The sequence below is a fragment of the Ylistrum balloti genome, unplaced genomic scaffold (genome assembly GCF_031769215.1).
Source record: "Ylistrum balloti isolate Yb309-2 unplaced genomic scaffold, AGI_CSIRO_Ybal_v1 Utg371274, whole genome shotgun sequence".
NCBI lineage: Eukaryota > Metazoa > Mollusca > Bivalvia > Pectinida > Pectinidae > Ylistrum > Ylistrum balloti.
In genome coordinates this window covers 193,045-213,531 of record NW_026782685.1, presented here as the reverse complement: position 1 = coordinate 213,531, position 20,487 = coordinate 193,045, and the positions used below count along the sequence as shown (strand labels likewise).

The 20,487-nt window shown below is 34.0% G+C and overlaps 1 protein-coding gene across 1 annotated transcript; it reads left to right on the top strand.

The window, feature by feature from the left end:
- The first annotated feature begins 3,513 nt into the window (after positions 1-3,513).
- On the top strand, positions 3,514-14,247 carry LOC132561738 (cytosol aminopeptidase-like). The gene is made up of 14 exons (XM_060226439.1): positions 3,514-3,621; positions 4,616-4,743; positions 5,028-5,188; positions 5,781-5,849; positions 6,277-6,388; positions 6,545-6,709; positions 7,183-7,341; positions 8,382-8,506; positions 9,390-9,478; positions 11,292-11,394; positions 11,672-11,751; positions 12,361-12,510; positions 12,886-12,979; positions 13,438-14,247. The coding sequence occupies exons 1-14, from the start codon at positions 3,514-3,516 to the stop codon at positions 13,488-13,490; spliced, it is 1,596 nt and encodes a 531-aa protein (XP_060082422.1). The 3' UTR covers positions 13,491-14,247.
- The last annotated feature ends 6,240 nt before the right edge of the window (positions 14,248-20,487 follow it).

Below are 20,487 nucleotides of genomic sequence, written 5' to 3'. Positions count from 1 at the left end.
GTGAAATAACTACTTTTCATTGGATAACAATCATGTATTAGATGAGTGCAACATTTCTACTCAACAAACAGTGGCGGTGTTTTATTGAATAAAATTAACAAAACAATATGACATGGAAAGTGACTACGGGGCAGATGTCGTAGGTGAAGTAGAAGACGCTTCCTATTTCGAAATGCCTGGTCTTATTATCCTTGTCTGGATAATAAGATAGTAATATTATCCTTTGGGGGTATGCGGGTAAAGCGAAATAGTATTTTCTCCTTGTTTAATCAAATTTGAATTAAAATTCTGTTGACGTATATGTGCTTACTTTTACAGTATTTACACATACAAATTAATGATCAGATGAAAAGCTAGTTTCGAGAAAAAAATCCGACATGTTGATCCGCGAGATGGGCCACAATATTCTGATCTCCCCAGACTTCTGTCAAAAGGTAATTGTAATCTTTCATTTTCCACGTCTAAAATCTTATATGTTGCATCTATTCATTTACAATCAAGACTTTTCAAAATCCAGAAATATCTAAAATTAATAATATTGATTGGGTCGATATAATAAGGGCGGTATTTTATCTATAACTAAACATACTGCTGAAGCTGGTTTCGATTGTCCTCACTTCCAATGTGGATCTCTACTCCTTTTGAGTGATGGTGTTTACTGAAAAGTCCTGGAAAAAGAAAACTGGAAAATTTGATGCCGTTTTTATTCTAAGAAAAACGTTAAAATTACATAACCTTGTGTATAAGAGGTCATTTTCATCTGCGTTACATCTGAAATAAATTGTAGTGTTAATATCACTAATAAGTTATATATCCTTTTGGTGAACTTATAATTCTTTCCAGGAAAATACGAATTCAACATATTTACGAGTTATTGTAGTGAAACCATGAACACTACGAAATATCAGACGACATAAAAAATCTGATGAGTTCGAAATTAATTTTGTATTATTATTATTATAGATAGGTTTTAAGCGAAAATTATTCTAATTACGCTGCTTTCATCAATATTGGCATCGTTATTTAATGTTAAAATAGTGTCCTAGTTCTTCTAATTTAGTTTTAACGTCGTATGTTTGCTAAGTTTTATATAAAAAGTTATTATTATTACAACATTAACAGCCCTCGACACATAAAAGGTCATCAAGACCATAAAACTGTAAAACACACAGCGATCCATAAGGAAATAACATCCAACAAACTAAAAGGTAAAAGACAAATGATAAAAATCTTAGATAGATATATTATCACGGACGATTAAAATTGTAATGCATAGTCTATAATACAGACCAACATCTTCCAGATAACCTAGAATTTTACAAATCTCAACAGTTTCAAAAGGGTTTTTAGACCTGTAATGCTACGATAAAAACAGTCTCGAGTAGACAGAAGGTCAATGCAGTCCAATAAAAATGTTTAACGGTGAATGGTTCATCATATCCTATGCACCGAGGATTATCTTCGCCAACATGTACGGATGTGTGAGGTATGTATGACCCATCCGAAGACGGGCAAGGACAACTTCGTCTCGGTGGTTGTCTCTCTAACCTGGAGACCATTCACCGATGATAGGTGTTACTGAATGCAATTTATTATTTGTATATTGATTCCATTACTCCTGCCACTGAGCTATTACAATTTTGATAAATGGTTTTATATAAAAAGAAAGAAAAAAGTAAACGGACATTGATATTCAATATTGGGCAAGTACAACCTACACAATTGGCAGTCTTATTTGTCGTTATTATTCAAATTTATTCATTTCTGAACCATATGAAAGACTGTACAAAATCCACACAAGTGAATGGCACCTTTCAATACAAACGTACAATGAGATACAGTAGAACCAAACAATGAATTAAACTGCATCATACACCTATTTCGTCCTTCTAGGACCCATCAGTAATGTTACATCATACACCTATTTCGTCCTTCTAGGACCCATCAGTAATGTTACATCATGCAGCTGTTTCGTCCTTCTAGGACCCATCAGTAATGTTACATCATACACCTATGTCGTCCTTCTAGGACCCATCAGTAATGTTACATCATACACCTATGTCGTCCTACTAGGACCCATCAGTAATGTTACATCATACACCTATGTCGTCCTTCTAGGACCCATCAGTAATGTTACATCATACACCTATTTCGTCCTTCTAGGACCCATCAGTAATGTTACATCATACACCTATGTCGTCCTACTAGGACCCATCAGTAATGTTACATCATACACCTATGTCGTCCTTCTAGGACCCATCAGTAATGTTACATCATACACCTATGTCGTCCTACTCTCAGGAATGTTACATCCATCAGTAATGTTACATCATACACCTATTTCGTCCTTCTAGGACCCATCAGTAATGTTACATCATACACCTATGTCGTCCTTCTAGGACCCATCCGTAATGTTACATCATGCAGCTGTTTCGTCCTTCTAGGAACCATCAGTGATGCTAGGGGCCTACATTTTGAATCCTAGGAATCGACTGAGGAAAATCCAAAGTGATTGAAATGAACGTCGTAATTTTCATATAGCAGATCAGTTTAATTTTTAATAGGATTTAATAGGATAATATTGAACGCAGGCATTTCTGCCTCTGTATTCACATCAATACAATGTATTATTAATATAAACATAATATATAGATATATGTAAAGTACATGTGTATTTTCTTAACCTTGTCACTGTTCGAATAAATTAAAATATGGGACGCAGCACGTCACAGCAAACCTCGGAGATTAAAAGTACACCAGCAGTGTCTACTGCCAGCAATCTCGAAGATTTGTACAAAAGACACACAAGTGAATAAATAGCGCACCTTTTCAGTACAAATTTGAAAATATGCACAGTAATTCGATATGCTTTGAATTTTCCACGAATTCAGAGGAGGACCACGTGATGAAGATATATATATATATGTTCATAATCGGATAAACCTTCTCCGCGACCATCCTCGGTACATGTGGTGTCTCTGAGACAACGCACTGGGAAAGAAATTTTGAAAATATCCGGTTGACGATATCTTCGCCTTACCCCACCTGTTGTCTAGGACCACAGTGTCACAAGCAATAACTTCATATCAAGGGGTATTGAGAATTTATCATTTCTATTTATAGTACTCAGTTCTGTAGAGTTCACATGTTTGAGTAAATTTATTTGGAATGCATTAACCTGTTTCCAATAGATAGTAAAATAATAATTGGAGTAGGGCAAATTTCTTTAGTTATTAATTAAATCTACCTCTATTTTGTAACATATGTGTACATTATGCTTACATGTATAAATCTTTCGATCATCTAACATATTATTGTATCGATTATTTCAATCGTACAAAGAAAAAAACTATACAGTTTTCTAATCAGATTATGTTTCATCAAATTCAACCGCGTTGTACATCGATTAATCTTTGTTTTCAGAATGCTGTAGAAGTGTTATTTTTAAAGTTTCCGTACCCTTCCGTTCGGTTTCATGGTCCGTGTTTTAGTTGTACATGCAAGGACAAAAACATGGCGGCGTCTTTGCGACACATGCGTGGGACTAAGCATAGGCTTTCGCGGTTATGGAGAGGGTTAAGAGATTGCAATGCTGCATGTTTTACTACCAGTGCAACAAGGGTAAACTATCTAAGACTTTTCACATCTCGCATCGTTATGGTTGTCATCACACAATAGTCGAGACTTTCTACTTTCGTATTTACATCACTGACAGTTGTCTGGTTGTGGCTGTCAGGCAGACGTGTTTTACTGTTAAAGTTTTGCTTTATTTGTGTTTGCTTCATATGAAGTTACTTATCACATTCCACTTACCGTGTTTGAATAAGAAAGTAGCTAGAGATTGAACAAAGTTATCCGTTTTTGATGGCGAAGTTATGGTTCTTTTGCTGGGAAGGGAGATAATTATTCCATACACATTCTCTTCTCATTTGAAATTGACTTGAGCAAGACCTAGCAAAATAAGCAAGAATATCAATGTTGACATTTTCCAGGAAATATTTGTATTGATTGCATAGAATTTTATCAAAAAATAAATTTGATATGACAAATTAGAGCTATATAATACGGAGGGATAAGAAACTGCCCAACAGATATATCACTTTGTAATGTTACATAGCAATCGAATTTGAGTTACTATCCTTGCTGTCTTTAAAAAGCTATTTTCTCTTTAAGTAGGTAGTTAATCTTTTGAAAATAAACATAAGTAGAAAGTGTAATAGTTTTCAATTTGATTGCACTTGATTTTTTTGACATTTTAATTCTGTTAACTTTTGTTATTTGTAAAACAAAATTCTTGTTTCATCTGTTTACATCTGTAATACTATCTTGTTTACCACTTTCTGCCAAAAATATGAATGAAATTATCTTTAAGGCATTCAAACTCAGAATAATTTTCTGATTGACTTGTGTACGTTTTGTGATATCCACTTGAATTTATTAGTATTACTTTATGAAAATGAGATAGACTTTAGCTTCTTACAGACTGACGAAATGACCTCAAGCTCCAGAATCCACAATTTCATTGAATTCTACATTCTTACAATTCTATACATATACACATGTCAATATATAATTATATCAATAAAAAAAAATATGTGAATAATTTTTTTTCCAGAATAAAGGCCTGGTTTTAGGTTTGTTTGAGCCTGAAGAAGAAAATGACAATGCCTCACCATCTTTCACAAGGGCGACACAGAACTTTGATGATAAAACGAAACAGAAAGTCACACATCACCTTCAGCTGTATGTACTTGTTATGCTATACATGTTAATGATGTTTAGTTTCTAAGGCGAGTCAGAACTGTTGGTTTCCTGACTGTAATTTGTATGTTAGGCCTTCATTTATGTTTGATTGTATCTGTCAGTTTGAAAAATGTTGCATAAAAAATTCATATTATATTGATAGTCTTCATAAGCAGAACTACATATATAATAGAAAATATTAGCTTGCAATAAAAATGGCAATTCGTCATTCTAAGTATACTGCTGACAATGAAATAACATTATATTTAAACAAATATCTCCAGATTGAAAAAAAACCTGAAGAAGGGTCAGACCAGAATATTTTATGACCTTGACCCTGAATACTCGAGTGTGGCTGTGACTTGTGTGGGGAAAAAGAGTGCAACATATGATGAAGTGGAGGGAATGGATATGGGACGGGACCAAATCCGAGCTGCTGTTGCATGTAAGTGAAAGTTGTTTTATTGCAAGAAACTGTCTGATACATGTAGTGTATCTATAGGGGCAGAAGGGGTGTGTCAAACTATTCCAACATTCTGTCAACGTTTATATATCAGAAGTGTTCATTGACTCCAGACCAACAAAAAATGTTGATAAAATGTCAAGAAATCAGATTGACGGGTTAAAATGTTTGGTATTTTCTTTTATGTGTTTGTACATGTTATAACCTTTATCTTCATTACAAAAATCTTGGTAATTTTTTTTTTAGTTGTCCTCTGCTTTGATTAACTGCATTTTTAACATAAAAGTTTTCTCCAACATGTGTGAATGTCAGTGGCTGATATTTTTAGAAAATGAAAACAGACATTAGTAAATAAAATCTTGGTTATGACTTGGATCAAAACTTGAAAATTACAGGTTTAATGCTTTTAGATATATCTCTAATTCTTTGCCTATAATAAGCTTTCCATATTACTAAAACAGAATATTTGAGTGGTTTATTTTTGGCCAGGAAAACAAGTAAATTTACAGATATAAAATCAACTGATGTTAAACAGTTTGAATGCATCATGAATTTGCCTTTTATTTATGATCAGCAAGTGTTCGACAGCTGCAAGACATCGGTGAAACAGAGGTGTCAGTGGACCCATGTGGGGATGCAGAAGGTATCTACTTTTTTCATTCATATATATTTCATAGATTCATGTCTTAGGTAAGAAACTTATCAGGAGTTATTTTATCAAGGTTTTAGGTCATTATAATTTTTCACTAATATTAATTCTTTACTTATAATATGAATGTGAGTAAATGATAATACGAGGAGTGAAGCAATCAAAAAGACACATTAAAAAGTTACCTGTCAGACATCAGGAGGTGTTTGGGTCTCGTTATAACTGTACTTCAGTTTTGCAGATGTGCATAGAGAAATAGAATAATGTACTTCTCAATGCTTTCTTAAATAGCAGCAGACAACAATGCATGTGTTCAGAATACATGCCATCACACATTGAACATTATTGCAGATACCAGTATAACAGCCAATTTTCTGCTGATTCTATATGTTGACCTATCATGGTTTCTTTTTTTTAACAGCTGCTGCAGAGGGTGGCCATCTTGCACTGTTTGTTTATCAGGAACTAAAGGCTGAGAAATCACATCAGGCCCATGTCAATCTTGAATGCTTTAATGATTATAGCTCCAATAGGTATGTTTTGATAGAACAAAACTGTGATATACAATCTCATGTTTTTGATATAAACACATACATCTCTGTTATCATAAACCATAATAAATGATTTATTGACTTAAAGTAAATGATATGGCATTTCATTGACAAATGATGACTTTTTATACACGATAGAGACAAAGTCATCAAGCAATGGAAAAGAGGTAAGATTCTGGCTGATGGCCAGAACTTTGCTCGACACCTAATGGAGATGCCAGCAAATAAACTGACCCCAAGTCACTTTGTGGACCTTGTCAATACAAGACTGACCAATACAAACAGATGTTCTGTAACTGTCAGGTGAGCTTCAGATGAAAGTTTTCCACAACCTTGAGTCCCTTTTTGTACTTTTTAGGACTTACCTGTGTAAACTTGAGTCCCTACTTGTACTTGGTAGGACACTATTTTACCTGTGTAAACTTGAGTCCTTACATGTGCTTGGTAGGACACTATTTTACCTGTGTAAAGTTGAGTCCCCACTTGTACTTGGTAGGACATTATTTTACCTATGTAAACTTGAGTCCCCACCTGTGCTTGGTAGGACACTATTTTACCTATGTAAACTTGAGTCCCCACTTGTACTTGCTAGAACACTATTTTATCTGTGTAACCTAGAGGCCCTTGGACAATCTGTTGTCTATTCCTTTTATGCCACTGCTCATGTGACACTCATACATCCTTAAGGGTCTGTGTTTGTCCAGAAGTTAAGAACCTGCAGATATCCTCATACTTTGGGATGGTAACTATAGATTTTCTCATCTTTTGTTTTACAGAGACAGAAAGTGGATTGAATCACAAAAGATGGGATCATTTCTGTCTGTGGCCAAAGGATCAGTAGAAGAGCCATTCCTCCTTGAGGTGGATTACAAGGGAGACAATCCCTCCAACCAGAATCCACTGGCCTTGGTGGGGAAAGGAATTACTTTTGACACGTATGTATTGAACAGGAAAACCATAAAGTAAAGTCAGTTTCAATAAAAGAGAGTAGTAATATCATTTTTGATGCTTGTCTCATCGAAAACTGTGGTCACTAATGCATCGTAAACTGTGGTTGCTATTGCATCTAAAACTTCGATCGCTAATGCATCTAAAACTGTGATCGCTATTGCATCTAAAACTGTGATCGCTAATGCATCTAAAACTGTGATCGCTATTGCATCATAAACTGTGATCGCTATTGCATCGAAAACTGCGATCACTAATGCATCGAAAACTGTGATCGCTATTGCATCGAAAACTGCGATCGCTAATGCATCGAAAACTGTGATCGCTAATGCATCGAAAACTGTGTTCGCTAATGCATCGAAAACTGTGATCGCTAATGCATCGAAAACTGTGATCACTAATGCATCAAAAACTGATCGCTAATGCAAAGACAGTCTATTCTGATGTGTGCAATCAAACATGAGCTTTTGACCATTTTCTCTAGATCCTGGATTTGAGACACACTGGCGATGGAGGATTGCATCTGTTGAGTTGTTTTCCCATCAGTGGTATATTGGTTACCTCTTTGGGTTTTCCTCCAACATCCAAAATAACATTAATTTCGTTCCCCTAGAAACATTATAATGAAAGGTCTACAAAACTTATGTTGATTGCTGACTTGGAAACAACATAAAATGAAGGTGCATTTCCAATTTTCATTTTCATGAAATGTAAATTTACTACAGAACAACTGATTAATGAATATATCTTATTAATTCTGCTATAAGCCATGTAGGCCGACACAGTAGTAAAGGATTCAGTCTTATTACAGGACAGTGATATTATTAGTTGGCATTTCTCCTGAAACTACACAGTAAATGTACAATTTATGTATATAAGGCTGGGGGAGGGGCTTATATCAAGGCATGGGCTTTTTGGAGAAATATACGGTGAAAAAACCTGTAAGAGTCCATTGGAAAATTCATAGGCAAAATTTAAGAGTCAGAGAAGACAATTTCATTTACCCAGTAACCACTTATTTTTTCAGTGGTGGTATATCTCTGAAGCCACCGGCAGACATGGACAAAATGAGAGCAGATATGGGTGGGGCAGCATGTGTGTCTGGAACACTACTAGCTCTTGGTAACCTCAATATTCCTCTTCATGTTAAAGGTGAGTATGTATGTCAGGAAGACTTCTAACTCTTGGTAACCTCGATATTCCTCTTCATGTCAAAGGTGAGTATGTATGTCAGGAAGACTTCTAACTCTTGGTAACCTCGATATTCCTCTTCATATCAGAAATCATCTCTTGAATGGTTTGCTATATAACATTTAGTGATATGTTAACTCCATAATGGATATTTTAAATTTCAAATGACAGTGACAAAAATTTTAAGTGTATTGCCAGAAAAAAAAGCTAGTTTATTTCCTTATGAGTGAGACAACTTTCATCTTAGTCAGTAACTGATCTGAAATTGTGTATGGTAAATTTTGTGATGATCTCTTGTTAAGTTTTGTTATAAACTGATAAATGACAGAATCTTGCACTTTTGCTGCAAACTACAACAAAGTATTTGAAACTATAAAGTGACTTACGACAATTGACCACAACATCTGAAATGATTCCAGTCAGTTGTAATATATAACTTGTGATCTTTTTGCAAACAAAATGGTTTTTGGCAAAACTGCAGCAGTGTTTTTCCTGCAGTTTGAAATTTACAAGTAAGTATTAAAAGGGAATTTCTTCAATTCAGATAAACGATTCAAGGTACTTTGTTGGTAATAAGGATGGTGGGTAATTAAATGTATTCCACATCTAAATTTATTGTTAAGTAAAATACAATGTCTTTTGTAGGTACTAACAACTGCGATAAACTGGTATACCTGTATCTATATAGTACATTATGTATCTATGGTTACAGTGTTTATCCCACTCTGTGAGTTGTATACCTGTATCTATACAGTACATTATGTTTCTATGGTTACGGCATTTATCCCACTCTTTGAGTGGTATACCTCTATTTATATAGTACATTATGTTTCTATGGTTACAGCGTTTATTCCACTCTGTGAGAATATGGTAGATGGCCGCTCAACAAAACCTGGTGATGTAGTAACAGCCATGAATGGTAAAACAATACAAGTATGTGTGAAGTGCACCATCGGAAACAGTCTTGATATTGTTTGTGTTAATTTATAATTCACCCATGTGATTTACTTGATTGTGATACTATTCGGAAACAGCTCAGACTGACTCAAAGTCAGACATTAGTGTTTTTGTAAGACTTAATAACAAAGAAATATCATTCAACAGTAATAGATATGGTTGGGCTTTTACAGCATGTTTGCTTATTATAAAATAGATATTTCAACATGTCTTTGGGGTTTACTTGTTTTTACTTTAACATTGTATAATTTCAAATATTCTTAAGTTTCAATTGCTGTCAATTATATAAACTGGTTAAAACATACATAGGCCAGTTTTCATTGTCCCAAAAGCAGAGACAGAACAGATTTTGAGAGAGATATATAGGATAAGTCATAGTCATTATGAAAGTTTTGATGTATTTTCCTTGGCAGATAGATAATACAGATGTCCTGATGTATTTTTCCTTGCCAGGTAGATAATACAGATGTTCTGATGTGTTTTTACTTGTCAGGTAGATAATACAGATGTCCTGATGTATTTTCCTTGTCAGGTAGATAATACAGATGTTCTGATGTATTTTCCTTGTCAGGTAGATAATACAGATGTTCTGATGTATTTTCCTTGGCAGATAGATAATACAGATGTTCTGATGTGTTTTTACTTGTCAGGTAGATAATACAGATGTCCTGATGTATTTTCCTTGTCAGGTAGATAATACAGATGTTCTGATGTATTTTCCTTGTCAGGTAGATAATACAGATGTTCTGATGTATTTTCCTTGGCAGATAGATAATACAGATGTTCTGATGTATTTTCCTTGTCAGGTAGATAATACAGATGTTCTGATGTATTTTCCTTGGCAGATAGATAATACAGATGTTCTGATGTATTTTCCTTGGCAGATAGATAATACAGATGTTCTGATGTATTTTCCTTGGCAGATAGATAATACAGATGTTCTGATGTATTTTCCTTGTCAGGTAGATAATACAGATGTTCTGATGTATTTTCCTTGGCAGATAGATAATACAGATGTTCTGATGTATTTTCCTTGTCAGATAGATAATACAGATGTTCTGATGTATTTTCCTTGTCAGGTAGATAATACAGATGTTCTGATGTATTTTCCTTGTCAGGTAGATAATACAGATGTTCTGATGTATTTTCCTTGTCAGGTAGATAATACAGATGTTGTGATGTATTTTTCCTTGTCAGGTAGATAATACAGATGTTCTGATGTATTTTCCTTGTCAGATAGATAATACAGATGTTGTGATGTATTTTTCCTTGTCAGGTAGATAATACAGATGTTCTGATGTATTTTCCTTGTCAGGTAGATAATACAGATGTTGTGATGTATTTTTCCTTGTCATGTAGATAATACAGATGTTGTGATGTATTTTTCCTTGTCAGGTAGATAATACAGATGTTCTGATGTATTTTCCTTGTCAGGTAGATAATACAGATGTTGTGATGTATTTTTCCTTGTCAGGTAGATAATACAGATGTTGTGATGTATTTTTCCTTGTCAGGTAGATAATACAGATGTTGTGATGTATTTTTCCTTGTTAGGTAGATAATACAGATGTTCTGATGTATTTTCCTTGGCAGATAGATGATACAGATGTTCTGATGTATTTTCCTTGTCAGGTAGATAATACAGATGTTCTGATGTATTTTCCTTGGCAGATAGATAATACAGATGTTCTGATGTATTTTCCTTGGCAGATAGATAATACAGATGTTCTGATGTATTTTCCTTGGCAGATAGATAATACAGATGTTCTGATGTATTTTTCCTTGTCAGGTAGATAATACGGATGCTGAAGGGAGACTTATTCTAGCCGATGCTTTGTGTTATGCTGAAACTTTTAACCCGGAGCTGATATTGGACATGGCAACCCTGACAGGTAAGGTTGCTATGGCATTCATAAACCCGTAAAGTGAATGTTGTATTTCAGTACCAAAAGTCTAATTTTCCTCCTTATTACTCACTTTCCTAGCAAACTTAACCTGAACCTGTATGTTGGGTACACTAATGGGAAAAAAACTGTTACTTAGGGAAAAGAGCACTCCTGATTTTTCTCTGTTTATTGAAGACCTGTCTGACATTTGAAGTATTATCATAGTGTGATCTTGTAAAACGGACATTTGCAACTTTACAGTGTTTACATGTATATTTTATAGGTGCAATAGATGTTGCATTAGGTGCTGGTGCGACAGGAGTATACACAAACTCTCTCAGTATGTGGGAGTATCTGCAAAAGGTAAGACAGAAGATTCTTTCATACCCATAATGGTGAAATATTTTACACCAAATAATATTATAAACTGTATGATTGTGTTTTTTTCTATTTTACAATAAATTCCAATCTGTAATAGTCACCGTTATTGGCTAGGATAGAAGTTATGTGGATCAAAAGGAAATTTATCAGGCCACTGTCTATATGTTACATGTCAACATTTTAAAGTGTTTGAAGGTGGATGGGAGAAAGAGGAGAGCATGTAGTTTTACCCATAGTCTGTCTATTTGTCTGTCGGTCTGTGTCTGTTGATCTCTCTGTCTGTCTGTCCGTCCATTGAAGCATCCATCCATCCATTTGTCTGTCCATCCTTCCTTCCTTCCTTCAGAACATTACAACACATTTGGTTCACACTACCCCATAATATCATATTGTTAAGGTTCTTGTTTTCTTAGAAATTGGCTCATTTATAGACACGTTATAGTTAAATTAAAAATGTTGATTTGAAAACTGTAATCCTTTAAATACACCACTGTGTTGCTTTTTAATAATACCAGTATTTAGAATGAAATAATTATTATGTTATGTTTACATTGTGTAGTGAGATAGCTGTGTTTATGTAAATATTTTTAGGCCGGAAGTTCGACAGGAGACAGAATGTGGAGAATGCCGTTGTTTAACCACTATACAAAACAAGTGACCAAATCAGATCTAGCTGACATTAACAACATTGGGTCGGGAGGTCGATCTGGAGGCTCTTGTACAGCGGCAGCCTTTCTAAGAGTAAGAACTATTACCTATTTGTCTTCCTGTTTCTTCTGGTTTATAACAACAGCATAATGCAGTGTTTCAGGTTTTCTTTTCATCAAGAGCTTGTCACTTCTCCCCAATGCTTTGGAATTGAAAAGTGTAGACTATTGACCAGGGAAGAAGTTTTGAAGTCACCTGTGTGGTTTTGTTTTTCATACTAATATAGATTGAGATTTGTATTTCTAAGTATATATGTTTTAATTAATTTGAATTAATCTTGGACAAAGTTTTAGAAAAAATGTTATGTTTGCCGTTATTATTGTGATTCCAAGTTTGATTTTAAAACATAATTTTAAAGTGTATCAACTAGCTAGGTTACATGATGACAATCCTTCATATCTATTTCAGGAATTTGTCACTAACAAACAGTGGATGCATTTAGACATTGCCGGTGTTATGATGAACAAGTCTGATGTACCATACCTTAGTAAAGGCATGGCAGGTTTGTAACATTGACTTATGAATCATTGTAGATATTAAACACAGACATCTAAAGGCAATATTATTTGATAAACTATTGTGTTACTGTATTTATCCTTTACTAAGCACAAACATACAAATTCTGACCCAAAAGTAATATGGTGCGATTATTATAGTATGATTGAAAAGTATTTAGTTTTACTGAATAGAAATATGGATAGATGTATTACCAGACATAATACCAGGTGTGTATGATAGAAGATACTACATGCATTCACCAAACCTATATCTTATTCTGATGTGGTAATACTCTAATGAGATTTCATTAAAAATGACATTATACAATTTTTGTAAGACATTAACATTTTGCATTGAATATTAGTATATTTTACCATTAATTAAAGAAAATGAATACAAAGAAATTAGATTTGTGTGAATCCTTTGACTGTGAGTTAGATAATATGTTTTTCTTTGTTGTAGGTCGTCCTACGAGGACTGTTGTTGAATTTCTACAGTTGCTGAGTCAGAGATAAGAAGTGACAAATCATCACCAAGATCTCATCTTGTTATCATACACTGGTGTATGTTCTGTAAACTTCTATATCATTATCAATGTTACACTGTCTTAAGATACATGGTTTTTGTCAAAAGACTAAGCTGAGTCGTACACTGTCATAAGATACATGGTTTTTGTCAAAAGACTGAGCAGCTGATTCATGAAAGATTAAAGGTGTTTCTATGTCATATTTAGTGTTCTATAATGGGATGATTTATCCTAACTCTCAGTATCTGTGTGATCTGTTGCATGTCATATTTAGTGTTTTATAACGGGATGATTTATCTCTCTTGGTATCTGTGTGATATTTTAACAGCAGATGTTTGATAAGGAGACACCATTTTGATTTTTCCTTCTGTCAGATGATCATGGTAACAGATTTCATTACCTACATGTAGTAATAGTACAAATGTAATATTTGCTTATATGAAAATACCATGATAGTCCAAGTTAGAAATAAAACAAAAAAAATGTATTTTATATAATCGAAAGACTTAAATTAAGAGTCTTACATAAAACTTATTACTTTTAGTACCTGTATATACAAGTTATACTGGAAGTTCCTGTTTAGCACCTCTACTTCCATGGGGTCATTGATACAGCTACAACATTTAACAAGCTGTACTACAGGAGTTATACTAGAAGTTCCTGTTTAGCACCTCTACTTCCATGGGGTCATTGATACAGCTACAACATTTAACAAGCTGTACTACAGGAGTTATACTGGAAGTTCCTGTTTACAACACTACAGGAGTTATACTCTTCCATGGGGTCATTGATACAGCTACAACATTTAACAAGCTGTACTACAGGAGTTATACTGGAAGTTGTTCCTATCTAACACCTCTGTTTCCATGGGGTCATTGATACAGCTACAACATTTAACAAGCTGTACTACAGGAGTTATACTGGAAGTTCCTGTTTAGCACCTCTACTTCCATGGGGTCATTGATACAGCTACAACATTTAACAAGCTGTACTACAGGAGTTATACTGGAAGTTCCTGTTTAGCACCTCTACTTCCATGGGGTCATTGATACAGCTACAACATTTAACAAGCTGTACTACAGGAGTTATACTAGAAGTTCCTGTTTAGCACCTCTACTTCCATGGGGTCATTGATACAGCTACAACATTTAACAACCTGTACTACAGGAGTTCATTGTCAGAATTAATTTAATATTTGTAAAGATATAATTATTCTAGTCTATGGAAGCTCATCTGTATTTGATATATACTTTATCTACCTGTATATATATGTATGTTTGTTATAGTTTTTCTGTTCATGAAATGAAATTCTTAATGAGAACAAGCTGCACTGAAATGTTTCAATGACAGGGTGTTACAGTGGACTACTGCCTTGACAACAACACTAAAACTAACATAAAGAATGATTTGCATTTTAAATTTAAAATAAAATGTGTCATATACTGAATTATTTTGCTGTGTTTATGCTTAATAAAGAGAGTGTGACATTAAGTACCCATTAAACAGTTTTCTGGTTTTTTTTCTATGTACATGGATACCAATTGATTGACATGTGTGAAATGAAATTCCTGTGAGCTAGTCCAAATCATGACAATTTGAAATATGAGCCTGGTAAAATTGTACAACCATTAGTACTTTCTTCCTATGAAAGGCAATCATATATAATATAACTAGTTATTGCCTTGAAGGTAACACCTTTTTTATTAGGTAATCTGACTGAAGGGTCTGATGACCTATTGCGGTCGCCTTTTGTTTGGCATCGTCCGTCATAAACATTTCCAACTTCTTCTCAAGTTCTACCTGTCTCGTTATGCTGACACTTACCTGAAATGATCGTGACATGATCCTGACCAAAGTTTGTTAATTTTGGGTTGGTCCCAAATCCAACATGGCTGCCATCTTGAAAACACATTTTTGACTTCTTCTCAAGTTCAAAATTTGAAATCTTGTATTTTATGTCAGATGACCATTAAGGCCCATGGGCCTCTTGTTTATATTTAAACCTATTTAATCTGGATTTCACTTTATTGAAATTTGGTTCTCTGGACTGAAATTTTAACAGATTGTTTGAATAACAAGTTTGCTCTCCATGCAAAGATTATTGTAAGAAGTCAAAACATTGTCTTCTTATTTTGAAATAGATATGATTAAAGGTAAACATGACCCATGCGAAAAATGTGTTGATCAGTATAACGATTATTGTAGATATTTTAATGGTACAGGGAAATATTGTCTACATTTTGAATCAAGGACAAGATTATGCATACCGTACCTTCATATCTCTACTGAAAGTTGACAATTGTCAATTTATTCAAGATAGTGAAAAACAAAACGAAACCCCGACCATCAAAAAGCCAAATGTCTACAGACAAACTATTTATCAAGTGTTTAGCCCCATGACAGTAGTATCGCGGCCATATTTGGCAGTTTGTTCCATTTATGTGTGCCGTCGGTCAGTAACCTTTAATTGGCTATTACTTACCTTTTTTTTTTTTTTATAAAATCCAAGTAATATTTTTTTGTGTATAATGTATAGAAACAATCAGTTATTTCAGATTTCTTGTTTAGTTTGAAAACCAGACAAGTCATTAGGTGTGACTGTCAGGATATGTTGTTGACTCGAAATTTTTTTTATATCAGGTATGATGGTATATACAAATAGTTTGCTGTAATGGTTTTTTTAGGTCACCCGAGCCGAAGGCGTCGTTAACTTTTCACATATTTGACTTCTTCTCAAGAACTACTGAATGGATTTTGACCAAACTTGGCACAAAGCATCCCCATGGGAAGCGGCTTCAAGTTTGCGAAGAAAAAGGGCGTGGCCCCAATAGGGGGGAAAAGGGGGTAAAATTAGGTAAATCTTTTAAAATCTTCTTCTCATGAACTAACAGTCAGATTAAGTTCATATTTGATATTTAGGGTCCTTATGGCAAGGTCTACAAAGTTTGCGAATGAAAAAAAAATCGGGTCAAAAACGGCCCCACTAGGGGGCACTCAAAAGGGTCAAAAATTCAACTTTGACAGATTTCAACCAAATTTGGTAGAAAGCATCACTTAGTGAAGGAGATATGAAATTATGTTGAAAAAGTGAAAGTAACCTTGTTAGCTGGAAAGATTTGGTTAGCTCTGAATGAAACAAAAACAAATCTGTGTGACTGACATATCTGTGATTACTTCAAACTGATCCATGCGTGCTGTGCATTCTGGTGACACAAAAACAACTACAAATTGTATATTTTTTTTGAGAATTTTATTTTTTTGTGTCTCCTTCACATTGTTTATCTATGATGAGATTGAACAAGTCATGCTTCCCTAATTAAGCAAAAACACAACTGTCATATGTCCAAGAATATTGCTTCAATAAATGAAACGTAATAAATAAATTGTATTTACGAGAAATGTATTATTGCAACATCACTGCAACATTTTGCTGTTGTGATAGATAAACGATACACATTATTCCGCATATAAAAAAAACACTTGAGCATGACTTTGTCTTCACAAAATATCATTTGGTAAAAACAACTATACACATGGAGAAATGTAGTGGGACTAGCAAAACTGGAATTATGTTTTTTTTCCTTTCTAAAATCTCAACACTAAGTATGAAGCTATGTTGAAAATTCACTTACAGAATATGTATTTAACACTTCATACAGACAATATTTTAAGCTTCAGTTAATCACTACTTTTTTTAAATAAAAAATAAATAGACAAATGAATATTCTAATGGAGAGTTTCTGTCCAGGTATAATTTAGATACTAGTAACTAAATGTATAAACAAATATCTTTTATAAATAAATTGAATTAATTGTAGTTACTAACAGTTTGTGAGAGCATGAAAATACTGTCTGGAGTACAACAGAATACATGATGAAAGCTGGCAGATACTTTGTCTCTATATCCAAATATCACAATATTTTAGAATACATGATGAAAGCTGACAGATACTTTGTCTCTATATCCAAATATCACAATATTTTAGAATACATGATGAAAGCTGGCAGATATTTGTTCTCTATATCTCACTATATTTTAGAATACATGATGAAAGCTGGCAGATACTTTGTCTCTATATCTCACTATATTTTAGAATACATGATGAAAGCTGGCAGATACTTTGTCTCTATATCTCACTATATTTTAGAATACATGATGAAAGCTGGCAGATACTTTGTCTCTATATCCAAATCTCACAATATTTTAGAATACATGATGAAAGCTGGCAGATACTTTGTCTCTATATCCAAATCTCACAATATTTTAGAATACATGATGAAAGCTGGCAGATACTTTGTCTCTATATCCAAATCTCACAATATTTTAGAATACATGATGAAAGCTGGCAGATACTTTGTCTCTATATCCAAATCTCACAATATTTTAGAATACATGATGAAAGCTGACAGATACTTTGTCTCTATATCCAAATCTCACTATATTTTAGAATACATGATGAAAGCTGGCAGATACTTTGTCTCTATATCCAAATATCACTATATTTTAGAATACATGATGAAAGCTGGCAGATACTTTGTCTCTATATCTCACTATATTTTAGAATACATGATGAAAGCTGGCAGATACTTTGTCTCTATATCCAAATCTCACTATATTTTAGAATACATGATGAAAGCTGGCAGATACTTTGTCTCTATATCCAAATCTCACAATATTTTAGAATACATGATGAAAGCTGGCAGATACTTTGTCTCTATATCCAAATCTCACAATATTTTAGAATACATGATGAAAGCTGACAGATACTTTGTCTCTATATCTCACTATATTTTAGAATACATGATGAAAGCTGGCAGATACTTTGTCTCTATATCCAAATCTCACAATATTTTAGAATACATGATGAAAGCTGACAGATACTTTGTCTCTATATCTCACTATATTTTAGAATACATGATGAAAGCTGGCAGATACTTTGTCTCTATATCCAAATCTCACAATATTTTAGAATACATGATGAAAGCTGACAGATACTTTGTCTCTATATCTCACTATATTTTAGAATACATGATGAAAGCTGGCAGATACTTTGTCTCTATATCCAAATCTCACAATATTTTAGAATACATGATGAAAGCTGACAGATACTTTGTCTCTATATCTCACTATATTTTAGAATACATGATGAAAGCTGACAGATACTTTGTCTCTATATCCAAATCTCACAATATTTTAGAATACATGATGAAAGCTGGCAGATACTTTGTCTCTATATCCAAATCTCACAATATTTTAGAATACATGATGAAAGCTGGCAGATACTTTGTCTCTATATCCAAATCTCACAATATTTTAGAATACATGATGAAAGCTGGCAGATACTTTGTCTCTATATCCAAATCTCACAATATTTTAGAATACATGATGAAAGCTGGCAGATACTTTGTCTCTATATCTTACTATATTTTAGAATACATGATGAAAGCTGGCAGATACTAGGTCTCTATATCTTACTATATTTCAGAATACATCATTCATTGTCTGTAAATTTCTTCATAATTTTCAAATAATTCTATTTAAGATCAAAATAATGGAATAAACTACATATATGAATCAATCATATTTAAATGCAGGTACCTTAAATGCTACAACAGTTGGTCTTTATATAGGACAGTATGAAGAGGTTCTTTTATCTAGAGGTTTTACTGTAAAATTATTGAAGGTGACCTGCAAACATCATTAGTACAGAATTGGTTTTTCCGTTCTAACTGAGGAAATATGTTTGTCTCGGATCAGTTGTTCCCAGAGATCACATCCTTTATCAAACAGAGACACACTCCTTTTCCAACAGCTTGGGTTGTTTTGCTTTGACATATTTTTTCTCTGAATCAAAAGAAAGTTAATCAGAAAATCTTCCATCAATAATTTAGAATAATATGTAAAGGAGTCAATATCTACATCCATATTTAGACAGAAACGATTCCTAATGTAAAGGAGTCAATATCTACATCCATATTGAGACAGAAACGATTCCTAATGTAAAGGAGTCAATATCTACATCCATATTGAGACAGAAACGATTCCTAATTCCGATTCCCATTTGAAAACCGATTAAGAATCCAGTGATATCTCCTGACTGTACCGATTAAGAATCCAGTGATATCTCCTGACTGTACTGAGTAAGAATCCAGTGATATCTCCTGACTGTACCGATTAAGAATCCAGTGATATCTCCTGACTGTACCGATTAAGAATCCAGTGATATCTCCTGACTGTACTGAGTAAGAATCCAGTGATATCTCCTGACTGTATCGAGTAAGAATCCAGTGATATCTCCTGACTGTACCGATTAAGAATCCAGTGATATCTCCTGACTGTACTGAGTAAGAATCCAGTGATATCTCCTGACTGTATCGAGTAAGAATCCAGTGATATCTCCTGACTGTACTGAGTAAGAATCCAGTGATATCTCCTGACTGTACCGATTAAGAATCCAGTGATATCTCCTGACTGTACTGAGTAAGAATCCAGTGATATCTCCTGACTGTATCGAGTAAGAATCAAGTGATATCTCCTGGCTGTACTGAGTAAGAATCAAGTGATATCTCCTGACTGTACTGAGTAAGAATCCAGTGATATCTCCTGACTGTACTGATTAAGAATCCAGTGATATCTCCTGACTGTACCGATTAAGAATCCAGTGATATCTCCTGACTGTACCGATTAAGAATCCAGTGATATCTCCTGACTGTACCGATTAAGAATCCAGTGATATCTCCTGACTGTACTGAGTAAGAATCCAGTGATATCTCCTGACTGTACTGAGTAAGAATCCAGTGATATCTCCTGACTGTATCGAGTAAGAATCAAGTGATATCTCCTGGCTGTACTGAGTAAGAATCAAGTGATATCTCCTGGCTGTACTGAGTAAGAATCAAGTGATATCTCCTAACTGTACTGAGTAAGAATCCAGTGATATCTCCTGACTGTACCGATTAAGAATCCAGTGATATGATATCTCCTG